Source organism: Ascaphus truei, chromosome 12 (assembly GCF_040206685.1).
Source record: "Ascaphus truei isolate aAscTru1 chromosome 12, aAscTru1.hap1, whole genome shotgun sequence".
Taxonomy (NCBI): Eukaryota; Metazoa; Chordata; class Amphibia; order Anura; family Ascaphidae; genus Ascaphus; species Ascaphus truei.
Genome location: NC_134494.1, coordinates 31,306,507 through 31,319,986, shown reverse-complemented (window position 1 = coordinate 31,319,986; position 13,480 = coordinate 31,306,507). Strand labels below are relative to the sequence as shown.

The following is a 13,480-nucleotide window of genomic DNA, read 5'->3' as shown; positions in this document are numbered from 1 at the left end:
TTTAGCCCGGTAAAACCTGGTGAAATATCTCATATCTCACAAAACTGTGACATTTAACCCGCCCCCAAAAAACCCACACAAATAAATTAACAAAAACTGTTGAAAGTTTTGCACATTTCTAATTACTAGCTATGCCAAAAAAGATTTAGAGCAGGGGAAGCTGCAATCACATTTTAATTATAATTCACAATTAATGCATTTTTTTTAAAATAAACTATTTCCATTTTAACACAAATTGGTCTATTTGAAAAGACAAAAGAGATGGAAGTCAAGGTAGGATTCAGATACAGAACTTGTCTTTGAGTGAATGCACTTTTAATAAGCTGTAGACATTGCATAGAAACCAGGTCTAAACAGAGATATATCTGATGATTAAAAGCAAAATGATGGCTCTCCCATGGAGTAGGTGAAAACACAGAAATGAAAAGTGTACAGCCAAGTAAATAAATGATGATGATTAACAGGAATCGTACCTAAAAGGCAAGAAGATCTCTAGGTCTGCCAAGTCTCTTTTTGGACTCCCTCTACGGGACATTAGTCTTTGGTAGAAGAAATCAGAAATACACATTGTTTTGAAAGAAATAAAGGCGAGTGAACAACATACATAATTACTACCTCTAATTTCAGAACAAACGAACACATTCATTTACGTACTGCAATATACTGTACCATGAACGGAGCAATATACTATTGAATACAATATACTCAAATAAATTGGGTTAAGTTGTACAACGAGGTGTGGGCTTGCTGAAAAGTCCTGAAACGTTCTACATGAAATATCCAATGATAGGCATACAGTACATTCCAGTGTGTCAGCTGATGTGACCTAGATACCCAAGTTACGTCATTCATATTATAAAATGAGAAACAGACACATCATTGTTGAAGAATGAAAAACTATGCAGGCCATCACTAGCGAGGAAATCAAACATCTGGTAATGTGACAGTGTTGTGAACTACTTCTCACAGATAACAGTTACAGTAGCATTCCTTGGAATATAACAGAGTTAATGAACTTTCATGATAAGCATATTATTCATTATTTCTTCCCATGATGGTCTACTGAATGCACCAATGTTGTCAATTCAACTGTATATTACTTTGTTATATTATATAAAATGTATAGACTTCTCAATATTCCTAAATAGATTGACATTTTTGTTTTTGGTTCCTTTTTTTTTTTTTTAAGCATTTTCATATCAGGGAATCATAACAAAGACAGCACATCAAAATTACATTTACAAAGTAAAAATAAATGGCAGAAATGTAAATAATAATAAGAGGGGAGGGGGTGACCCGAGATTGGTACAAGAAATACATCACATTTGTTGAGATTCATGCATCTACTGTACTGTATGTAACAATTACAGAGTACTGTATCTCTTGCGAGAACATATATGCGACTCAGATCGGCCTGCAACTCCCTTCTTCTTTTCTACCTCCCAGCACAAAAAGTCAATCATCTTTCACGTCGCTCGGAACCTTATCTATTTGTTGAAATGTGAAAACCAGGGCTCCCAGATATCAATAAACCTATTGGTTGATTTATGAAGATTGGCTGACAATCTCTCGAGATAGGCTACATCCCAAACGATCTTGCAAACACCTTGGAAAATTCAAACGTAAAGTATTTTATTTTGCTTTTTTTAAACTGGTCAATATATATGCATTTTCCATTCAAATGTATTTATTCATTTATTAAATAATTTAGCAGTAAGTAATACAAAGAGAGTTACCTCTCTTTTTCAAGTATGCCCTGGGCACAGAGTTATGATGACAATTACTGTACATGGCAATAATAATAATAATTGTTGGTTCTTGTATAGCGCTGCTAGTTTTCCATAGCGCTTTACAGAGACATTTTGCAGTCCATGCCCCGGTGAGCTTACAATCTATGTTCTTGGTGCCTGAGGCACAGGGAGATAAAGTGACTTGCCCAAGGTCACAAGGAGCCGACACCGGGAATTGAACCAGATTCCCTTGCGTCAAACTCAGTGACAGTCGGTGTCTTTACTCACTGAGCCACTCTTTGGTTACCATTAAATGAACAGTTTTATACATTATATAAAAAGACATTGCATGCACAGTTAGAGATAATATATGTTATTGGCGTATGCAACAGTTACAGACAGGATTAAAATATGAGACAGCTTTAGTTGTGAAAGAACTTAGGTTGGTGGCGGCTGTGAGAGTCTCCGGTAGATTGTTCCAAATATGAGGTGCATGAATAACAAGATTTGCGATTTAGAGTTTCTGGCCTTTTAACCACTGGGAGGATTAACGGAAGCCATGTTGCTTTAGATATAGATGTCTTACAGATTCAAAGGTCTCAATTTCTTGAAATCTAGAAACAGCCTTGCGTAATGTCATTATCATTTGTTGTTGAATGAATTACAATTTTTTATAACAAGCTTTTTGTTACAGTAAATAGCTATTTTTATTTAGTTGGTGTAGAAAACGAATGAATGACTTGTATTACAGAACGCCTTTGCTTCCAGGAATAGCAATGTAATATTCTTCAATGCAGTTGCAAACCACTTGGGTTTTGAAAGCAGAGATCCCTTATTTTTAAAATGCAAAACATTTGCTACAATACGTAAAAGCGAAATGATAAATTGGAACTGCACAAATCGTCAGTCTAAGACTGACAACCTTACACTGAAATACCATTATGCCTGCAAGATGTTTAGAAACCGGCTGTACGCAGTTTATTTTGCACTGGTGGTACTGTAGGTCTCATCTGTGAACTACAGCTGCTGAATTGTACTCCTACAGTCAAGCAAACGTGAGCAGATGGGATGAACTAGGGAAACCGTTCTGCAGCTTCCTTGAAATAGGCCATCATTTTATTTGCAAACAATGAACATACATCAGTGTGACTGCACGTTTAGAACTATAAAGGCTTTCTAAACCCACGTAAGGACAGCTATTTCACAGACTAGGGGATGCTATTAATGTTTTGTGTCCTCGCAATGATCTGTAGCACAGGGAGGCTACACTATACTTTTATCTGCTATATGTATGTATATATTTATTTATTTATATAGCGCCATTAATGTACATAGCGCTTCACAGCCGTAATACACGTGACAATTATATAAATAACAAATAATACAAGTAACACATAAAGGGAAGAAGTGCTTCAGACATGAAAGTAACATTAGGAAAAGGAGTCCCTGCCCCGAAGAGCTTACAAATCTGCCTTAGGCCTTGCCCCTGCTGCCTACTACAGCGGACGCTGCACGGACTAGAGCCCTCCCCTCAATGGTGCCGGGCCCGCTGCGAGGGGGGGCCGCAGCGCTCGGGCGAGAGCTGCTCCTGCTCTCAATAGAATTGAGAGCAGGACTCGCGTTGAGCGATTAGGCACGCCCCCCGGCGGTTCAGCCAATGAGGGCGAACCTGCCGGGTGACGTCATGGCCGCGCCCCGTCACTCCCCCGCCACGCCCCCCCGGTCTCTCCTCCTGCAGTGAGCTGCAGACCGGGGAATCGGCTGAACGCGCCGCCAATATCGCGGGCACGCGTTACAGCGGCGTGACCGGGGCCTTAGCCTTATCCAAAACAATATGCTACAGAAACAATAGTTGCCATTTTTGTAGATAAAACTTCGCATTGCATTTGTTGTTTTATTTATTTTTTACACGGTTTTGGAATGGATAATGTGCAGTTGCATGAATTATTTAATATATGACTATCAAGGTTTTGAGGCTCAAAAGCTCTGCACTAAAATTAATTTGAAAAATGAATCTTTCTGACTTTAATAACGTAGGAGGCACTCGAATGAGGTCGAGAAGGCCATCGGTACAGGAATGAATGAGATTGGTATAATATGACGGATGGATGGTAAATACTGGACATTCTATGACAGTGACTAAGATAACATACTTATCTAAACATAACAGGTGCATAGACATATCCCTCCAGCACCCCGGGAGGTAATTGGTTAAGACGATAGCAATTGAATATGAAATGTCACACTGACTGGATTGGCCTCACAATAGCAAAATATCTACAAATGTATCACATATAGAGAAGACAAGTGGTGGCCACCCAAGGAACATATGTACAGTAGGCCCTGGTGATTTAACCTGTGACCCATTAAGATGTTGTGAAATTGTATATTTTGACTTTAATTTTATCTTTGGCAGGGGAATTGTTAGGTTACTCCAAATGTTTTATGGCTTTTAATTCATGTAAAGCAAATAAAGCATTTAGTCAATATTTACTAAGCAGTGTTCTGCCATGATACACCTTCTGTGCTGAAATACACCTGACAGCCCATTCTGTAAACAGGCTGTAAGGTATCGTCCAGTGACAGTATTTTACATAGATCTAGCAGCTGATATTGTACTAATGTCAGAGTGGGTAATACATAATGCGCTTTCATTTAATATTTTAGAGCAGAACCATTCAAGAAGCTGGAATGAGCGGCAACATTCAAGAAGAAGACTGACAAATCTATGATTTCCTAATGTGTTAGTAGACACAGTGGTGGCACACAACCCTCTTGGAGGTCGTTTTCAGCCATACTGATAAGTTTAGGTTGCCCACCACTTGTTGACATATTAAAAAGCAAAATACTGAGATGTACAATGCAACCCCTGTGATCCAGCATATTCATTGGAGAAGCAAGAGGTGATGAATGTTTAACATACAGGGATATACCAAATAAGTATACATGGGAAGGATGTTGATCCAGGGATTAATCCGATTGCCAATTCTTGGAGTCAGGAAGGAATGAATTTTTCCCCTTAACGGGGTTTTTTGTTTGCCTACCTTTGGATCAATAAGTAAGTATAGATATAGGATAAAGTATCCGTTGTCTAACTTTAGCATAGGTTGAACTTGATGGACGGAAGTCTTTTTTCAACCTCATCTACTATGTAACTATGTAACTATGTAACTATGTAACATCTCCCGATCCTATAACCACCCAAGTTTTATTGTAGCAGTTTACACCGGAAACAAATTGCCATCTTAAATAATAATAATAACAACCTTCTAAAAGATCAATCCATCTTTTGGGGCAAAGTGTAGGCTGCTTTGCAGGTAATGGTACCAACACAGGGGCTTAGTTAGGACATTGCCTGAGGCAGGGCGCCAAGGGTGTGCTACGCTTTTGAAAAATGCGACATTCTGCAGAGGTGACCTGGCATTGCACCCATACAGTCTCATTATACTGTGTCAGTGTATAGTGGTCTGGTTATACTCAGCGCCAGTATATACACACTAACACAAGGTATAACCTGACCGCACTGTAACACTGACTGAGTACAGGTGGGAGGGGGAAGAGGGTGAGACACATTGAGTGGGGGAATAGTGGGGTGACATGGCGGGGAAGTGGTTGACAGGGGGACTAGTGGGTGACAAGGGGGAGCAGTGTGTGATAGTCTCTATCGTCTCCTCGGTACTTGATTGCCGCTGCGTTCTCCTTCCCTCCACAAGTGGGAGTGAGAGTGAGAGCCTCCATCTGGCTCCCCCGCCACAGCCTCCCACCAATCAGGAGCTGGATTTTTTGCCCCTGTACCAACGTGATACTCCTCTACAGCCTTCACTTTTAAGACCTCACTAGTCTCTTCTTAAAATGTAATTGAAATCTTCTGCCACTACAAAGTATCACTACCTGCAAAATAATGACATATTCTTCACAGCCAGAAGAGCTATTTCAACTTGCAGAGCAATGCGCACAAAAACAGAGAATTATTTACTTTATTACATGCAAAAGGCATACTAACAAAGACTTGAGTCAACAAGATCAACCAATACAGGCCAGACATATCCTACAGACTTTATATACATATCATTGTTATAATGCTGGTAAATTAATATCAGTCCAAATGTTTGAATTGTTTACATTAGAAAAACAGACTCCCTAGTGTTAAGCATCATAAACACTGACTCTTATTGAACCGATATTCCTAAAATGTTATTAATTCATAACAGAGTTCAACCACACTGGAGTCAAAGGGGTAAAAAGAAACATTGCTGAGATACATGTTGCTGACCCTTCCAGCCAAACATACTCTAGGGTTAAATTGCTTCACCCTCTCCAGACTGATTCTATAAAATTGCCTTCAGTTTAAAGTGTTTTCCCCCTTTATTTGGAATATTGTGTCGTGTCGGATTTGTTTCCTTTGAAGTCAGACAATTCTGCAGGCCATTGAAAGACAGAGCTTGAATCTTGTCTGAACATAACAATCAAATGTAGCATATAAACGGAAATAAATAATAGGGACTGTTCTCACCATCACTGAACTCAGGTGCAATCTCCTCTACTCTCAAAAATTATGTTTTTTCTTGTCTTTTGAAAAGGTATACCTATTACATTCATGTGCATTGCAATTTCACTTTGACTAGTTTGCAAAATGATCCAAAATGGCTAGATTCACTCAATGCTGAGAATATAAATAGGGCAGACAACATGTTACACTCACTGACGATTTGTTTGCTGAAAAGATTACTGCTTTGGTGACATTACAGGCATACCCCGCATTAACGTACGCAATGGGCCCAGAGCATGTATGTAAAGCGAAAATGTACTTAAAGTGAAGCACAACCTTTTTTCCACTTATCGAAGCATGTACTGTACTGCAAACATCATATACGTGCATAACTGATGTAAATAACGCATGTGTAACAGGCTCTATAGTCTCCCCGCTTGCGCACAGCTTCGGTACAGGTAGGGAGCCAATAATGCTATTCAGGATGTGCTGACAGGCGCATGCGCGAGCTGCTGTTTGCCTATTGGGTGATATGTCTTTACTCGTGAGTGTACTTAAAGTGAGTGTCCTTAAACCGGGGTATGCCTTGTACTAGACATTTGAGTTTTGGTAAAATGTTTAGCAGGGAATCGAATTTAGGGGAAAACGCTTACATTTTCCCAAATGCTTTTTGCACAGTTTTGCACAGTTTTGCACATCTCTAATACACACAGGGCCAAATTGGAGCAAAGTAACATGACATACTGACGCTAAGTGGAAAATGTCTATTTGAACCAGTTTTGCTGGAAAGCTGCCTTTGAAATAGGCCTCATTACATTTTCCTGCACACCACTATCTGAACATTAAGGTACGATTATTTGTAACGTGTGCACTTGTGTGTTTTACATTTGGTCTATTGGAAAACCCAATTACGCATTCATTTTTAAGAGAGGTGTTTCAGCTTCATGAAAAACTCCTTGGCAAGAAGAACAGGAAGCTACAGATGCAAAGTGCAAAGTCACAACACTTAGCACTGGGAAATCACAGCTGCTAGAACCTACAGTATAAGTTAGGTGCAAACAACATTTTGTAACCAGTAAATGGAAACATCAAATAATAATTTGGAAGGGCTTTTAAGAACAATGGGTACAACAATGCGAATAAAAATGGGAAAGTTTCTTATTTCAGTCTTACTGCTGACTGACAAGACATCGATAGTAGTCTAAGGTCTTATTTTTACTTTCCCTCAGGAATCCTGACAGCTTTATCAGGGCGCTTTGTAAGAATAGAGCAGATCAACAAAAAAGATAGGTGGAGTCACTTTCACAAATACGCTATGAAGAGAACAAGCAGCATTGAATGATCCCATGTCAGCTAAAAAAGAAAGATAGGCTCGTCTGACAGCCAAAGACCTTTCGAGTCTCCAAAAATAGACGCCTCTTGATACATACACACTAGCTCCATTTATCCTTCGCCTTTTATTTCATAAAAACAGTCTCATATATATCTGAAGTTTGAATCACAAGCAAACAATTGATATTTTCAGCATTTTGCTCTTTTCATTTCAATATGAAAACCGGGAAGGAGAAACAGATGCAGTGCAGATTGTTCTTCTGCAGAGGGGAATTCAGGTTAGGGTTTTAGTAAGGTTTGGAAGCCACGATGGTATCTTGTCCATTAAAGCGTTCACACTGGCTGACGCCCAGGTAGCGTAGCAGATAAGAGAGCAGGTAACAAGGGATTAAAAGGAGGTTAGTTTGCAATTTCAAGCATCCGTTGACAAAGGGAATTGCACAAATTACTATATAATGCTACACAGTTCGTCCTACCATTCCAAAGTATTCAAAATGCATCGCACACTGCTTCACTTTATGTAGGATCAATTGAATTTTTTGTTGTTATCATTGCATTTTTCTTTATATTAGTCATATGAGTCTAAAGATGGTGAACTTCTTCCATTTCGGTTCACAATTTTTTTGCGCACAATTAAAAAAAAATAATAATTTACATTTCAGAAGATTTTTGCTATATTGTTTTTGCAAAAAGGTTTGCAAAACAAAAAAGGAAGCGGCAAAACTTTTGCTCATCTTTAGTCTGGATCTTTATGTTAGGTGCAGGGCCCCCCCCCCCTTTCCCCCACTGAGGTGCAGGGCTAAGCACAGATATGATAACTTAGGGCTACAAGTGATACATACCCAAACCTTCAGACTCAAACAAGCAGGTTTCTCCAACACCGATATTTCTGCACCATGATAAGAAATTTGCTGTGTTGTCTCTTGCAAAGAAAGAACCAGAAGGGGCATTAGCCCTGAAGGGGATCTTCTTCGATAGCAGACCCTGTATGCACAAAAATGTTTCTGATGTATCAATAAGACCCACAAATGGCACAGCGACACAGTTAATGGTTATATGGAGCATACAGTACCACACTGACACTTTTGTATGTTGACAAATTTGTGGCTTACATAGAATAGCAATTGAGCTGTTGAGTGCGACTAAGATCATTCACTCTAAGACAATGGTATTCAACTTTTTTTTTCTAACAGAACACTATAACCATATTGTCAAATTCTACAGAGCCCCAAACTTTTCTAATAGCGCGTCTGGGATCATATGCATTGTAAGGAACCCCAATCCTCTCTAATAGAGCGTCTGAGATCAGTTGTATTGTAAGGAACCCCAATCCTCTCTAATAGCGCGTCTGAGATCAGATGCATTGTAAGGAACCCCAACCCTCTCTAATAGCGCGTCTGAGATCAGATGCATTGTAAGGAACCCCAACCCTCTCTAATAGCGCGTCTGAGATCAGATGCATTGTAAGGAACCGCAAACCTCTCTAACAGGGTGTCTGAGATCAGATGCATTGTAAGGAACCCCAAACCTCTCTAACAGGGTGTCTGAGATAAGATGCATTGTACATTCTCCTGTATTTGGAACCATTTTCAAATTATCTGAAAATTGCAGCAAACCCTTCAGAGATGTCCGTGGAACCCAAGGGTTCCTAGTAACCCTGGTTGAAAATCACTGCTCTAAGGGCCAGAGGAGGATAACTGCCCCAATGCCAAACACATATTGTATCATCTCTACATTTTTGATAGTCATAAAAACTAAAATATAATAACGACTGCACATTGATATTGTTGTTGTCTGATGCTAAATGCCACTTACACCTCTAAAAAAACTGGTTGTTCTCTTTTAGGCATGTGAGCATTTCAAAATAATAACATCAAGACCAATTCGCCTCTGTCTCACCGCACGCCAGAAAATAATCAGTGGAAGCTACTAAGTGGGGGGATTTCTTCCAAGTTAAAATTCTTTTTATCAGTTCTAAAATATATATTACATAACACTTTAAACCAGCTCATATTTATCAGATGTTACTATAATGATGGTTGTTCAGTAAGGGGCCAATTGAAAGCTGTTGTTCTAACCGCGGACCTGCACTAATATTCCTCACCAGTTTGTATGGAAGTGGCCGTTCCCAAACATACAAAAGGTATTGAGTCAAGTATGGAAGGCTCACCAGGAATCCTGCAGGGGCCCAGGGTAATCAGGTTAGTACTGCTATTGGTTCCAAAGCAACAAGGGAGGCTGGGTCCCTCATCTACGTAGAGCAACTAAGTAAATGTACCTCCATTCAAATGTAGAGTGGGCACTAATAGAAGAACCACTTTGATAAAATAGTGGATCTGTGGCAATAAGCCCCATCACAAATGTCCTTATGATGTAAATGTTTCATAAATACTGAAAGGTTAAATTATACAAGTTGTATCTAAATACATTGACAATAAGAGATACATTCTCGCAATTACTCTGTCAGGTGTAATTATATGTCAACATTTTAGTAGGAGTTTAGGAAAAAATTCCCTAAAATTTCAATTCATAATTCTATTTTACAAGAAGGCCTTTTTATGGCTGTTATGTGAAGGGGTGGGCACTTTCACTGGTACGATTTTGATTCAAATTTTTGTTATTTTTTTGCTGGAACTCAATTGTTTTTTTTTGTTTTTTTTTTACATTACTTGAAGTTTGAACTTATTTTTTTTTTTTTTATAAAAGTTTACATGTTTTTTCATTTGAAAGCTCAAAAGGAAGCTCAATTTATAAAACCTTCCCCTACACTTCCCCCCTCCAATCTTTTTGCTTGAATGTAGCTCAAGTTCAATAATTCGTTCCAAACTTTGACTTGAACTTGCGAAGTAACTTCCAATTTGGCGAGGTTCGGATTTTGAAAACCACGAACCTGCCCATCTTTACGTTAAACTCAACCCAGAAAGCTATGCCCCTGTGCTATGTGACTACCTTCTATCACAGCAAACATAACTCCTTTACTATAAAACCAAGAGCAACGCACTGCAATTCAATTTGTTGCTGTCCATTCTAGAAGCAAAGGAGCTGACATATCTCTGCCATGAAGATGAAAGGCATAAACATACAGTAGTAAGGGTGTTGTATCTACTTGAAAACGGATCTATTTTACACTTCAAGAAAATTACCAGATTTTATAGTATATTCAGCTCAATGCTGAGCTGCAAAAAGGGCCAAATGTTATCACAATGCTGCCGTTGTGTCCAGATCTAGCCAACGTTATTGCAACCCGTGAAACGCTCTGGCGGGTGAAATACCTTCGTCCCCTTCAAGCGTGCGGCTAATTCAAAACAATGCTTGCTGGTGCATTGTGAATATCCCACTGCAACATGCCGAGTGTATCCTGTATTTCCACGTGGGAGCTGTAGACTAAGCATTGATCTCTCAATGATCCCCTAAGTGTCCTTAAATGTCAACGTTTTCTCAGGACTGAGATTCCTGAAAAATTCGAGTTTGATTGTGAAGCCTTGCAATAAATGGGATTTATATAGAGTTTAGACTTCTGGAAAAATTATTTAGCCTAAATGACTGTTTGTGTAGTCTAATAGCTGAAAAAAGCAGGAAACTAGGCATCTACAGTAGATTTCAATGTGTTCAGACAGTGAAGGGGAAAAAAAAAGGGATATTCTGAGCATGCCAAATAGTTTCTAGAAGCATTATTTCAAACATAAAACACAAATTGCATGGCTTTAGTAAGCTTAGCCTGACCCAGAGATACTGGCAGGACTCTGCCACGTAGAAGCCAAGAGAGGCTAATTTGTGTTGCCGCAGACTTCACCAATACCTTATGGCAGGGCTGCACAAACTCTTCGCCCTGCCCCCTCCCCTGCCTGCTCTCACACCCTGCTTGTGCCATGTAACAGCCGTGCCCCCCCCACCGAAAATTTTGCGCCCCCAAGTTTGCGTACCCCTGCCCTAGGGTGTGAAAATGTACTCACAAAACAAAGAATAAATAAATAAATATATATATATATATATATATATATATATATATATATATATATATATAGATAGATAGATAGATAGATAGATAGATAGATAGATAGATATTATATATATACATAGATAGATATCCATAAAAACCGTATTTGAGATGTAATTATGTAATACCACATGAGGTTTTGCGAATACCATAACAACTGGTCCATCAATGTATGTTTCTTCCATTAAACGCTCAATTTGGTTTTGCTGGAACTCAACCGGTTTTAGTTCTCAATCTTTAAAGAATTATGGAAGAAAACTAAATATAAGCAGCTTTTAAAAAAATATTTGAGAACTTTTTCATAAATATATATATAAACTAAAATTAAATAAATGCTTTTTTGCGTTTTTATTAAGATTTCGCTCAGATTAGAAAAATCCCTAACATACAGTACTTAAAAGGTTACATTTTGAACCTATGAATCTTCCCATCCTTAGTTATTAGTAGATCTTGCATCAAAAAGAAAACTGGCAACGTTTACATAAAGAATCCCTATATCTACCAATATTCATGAAATGTTCTTTTAAAGTTGTTTTTCTAGGTTTGGAGCAGGGGGTCTCCGGAACTGAACCACGCTCCGCGTTGATTTCAGCGTCGGGGAGCCCCTGCATCCCGAGATACATACATTTGAAGGGGCTGCCAGTAGCAGCTCCGACTGGGCACCAAAAATGTCTGTTGGAAGGTGCCACGTCCCGCAGGCCAATAGGAAGCCGTGACATCATGCCTTGCAGCTTCCTATTGGGCCACATGCTGCGGGACATTTAAACAAAATTGAGATACTGGTATCACCTTCAGATGTATGCACCTCAGGGAGCAGGGGGTCCCTGGAGCTGAAATGAAAGCAGTGCAACTCCAGAGACCTCCTGCTTTAAACCTAGGGTGAGTTGGGGGGGAGAATATATATATATATATATATATTTATTTTTTTAAGGCAATGCTCGTTTTAATGACTCGACTTTCTCTCTGTTTGTGATGCAGTAGATCATTCAGAAATAATTAGATTTCCATGTGGAAAGACTGAATTCTGTTGACATAGTATAAAATGTCCAGCGTTCCTCTGAAACAGCAGTGCCCACAACCACTGCTCTCAAATATCACCAAAATCGTTCCCCTGTTGCCCTTCTTATACAGTCTTGTCTCGTTGATGTCGATGCATGTGGTTTAATACAGGATGTGAAAGTGTGAGTGAAACACATGATGTCACGCTGCAACAATCCCGTCAGGTTCACTTCTTTGAAAACCCAGGGGTACTCTGTTTCAATGGTGTTGTGAAATAAGAGAGAAAGAAATACTTTTAGAGGTTTTCTTTTTCCAAATTAGTTAACTAAATGGGATCTGCTTTAAAATAAAAAATAAAAAAAAGCATTCTTTTTGGGCTAGTTTAAATGTGTTTAACTCTTTGTTAGCTAGCAGGGATTTAACAATCTGAAAATAAATGAAACACAAGCTGCCACTCAGGAGTTTAACACAATATTGCACTTTTAAGAATAAGGCTAAGGCCCCGCTCCCAGAGTCAGGCTGCCCGCACTGCAGACTGGCGGGGCGCTGACAGACACAGACCGCGATATGCGGTCTGTAGGGAGCGGGAGGTGGGCGGGAGTGGGAGGCATGAGCGGGAGGGGGGGTGTGGCTTGAGCGGAGGGACCCGCTACTCTCCTTCCCCTCCCTCCCTCCACGGGCTCGGGCTGGCACTCATACACACATGCAGACACACACACACACAGACAGAGGCAGGCACGCACGCACTCAGACACACACAGTCAGGCACACACATACACACACACAGACAGGCACTCACGCTGCTTTCACTCCACACTCCTCCCCGCTCCCCGAAGCCTCTCCTCCTCCCGAAGCCTCCCCTCCCCATTGGCTCACAGCCACACCACGTGACGCGTCAACGCTAGGGAACACCATTCTCTTGTATCCCATAGC

The 13,480-nt window shown here is 39.8% G+C and overlaps 1 protein-coding gene across 4 annotated transcripts in view; it reads right to left on the bottom strand.

The window, feature by feature from the left end:
- GAS2 (growth arrest specific 2) overlaps positions 1-13,480 on the bottom strand; it is a 122,107-nt gene that overhangs the window by 60,714 nt on the left and 47,913 nt on the right. For all 4 annotated transcript variants that reach the window (XM_075567220.1, XM_075567223.1, XM_075567221.1 and 1 more), the window contains one exon: positions 8,394-8,535. In XM_075567220.1, the coding sequence (XP_075423335.1) occupies positions 8,394-8,535 (142 nt within the window). The remainder of the gene's footprint in view (positions 1-8,393; positions 8,536-13,480) is intronic.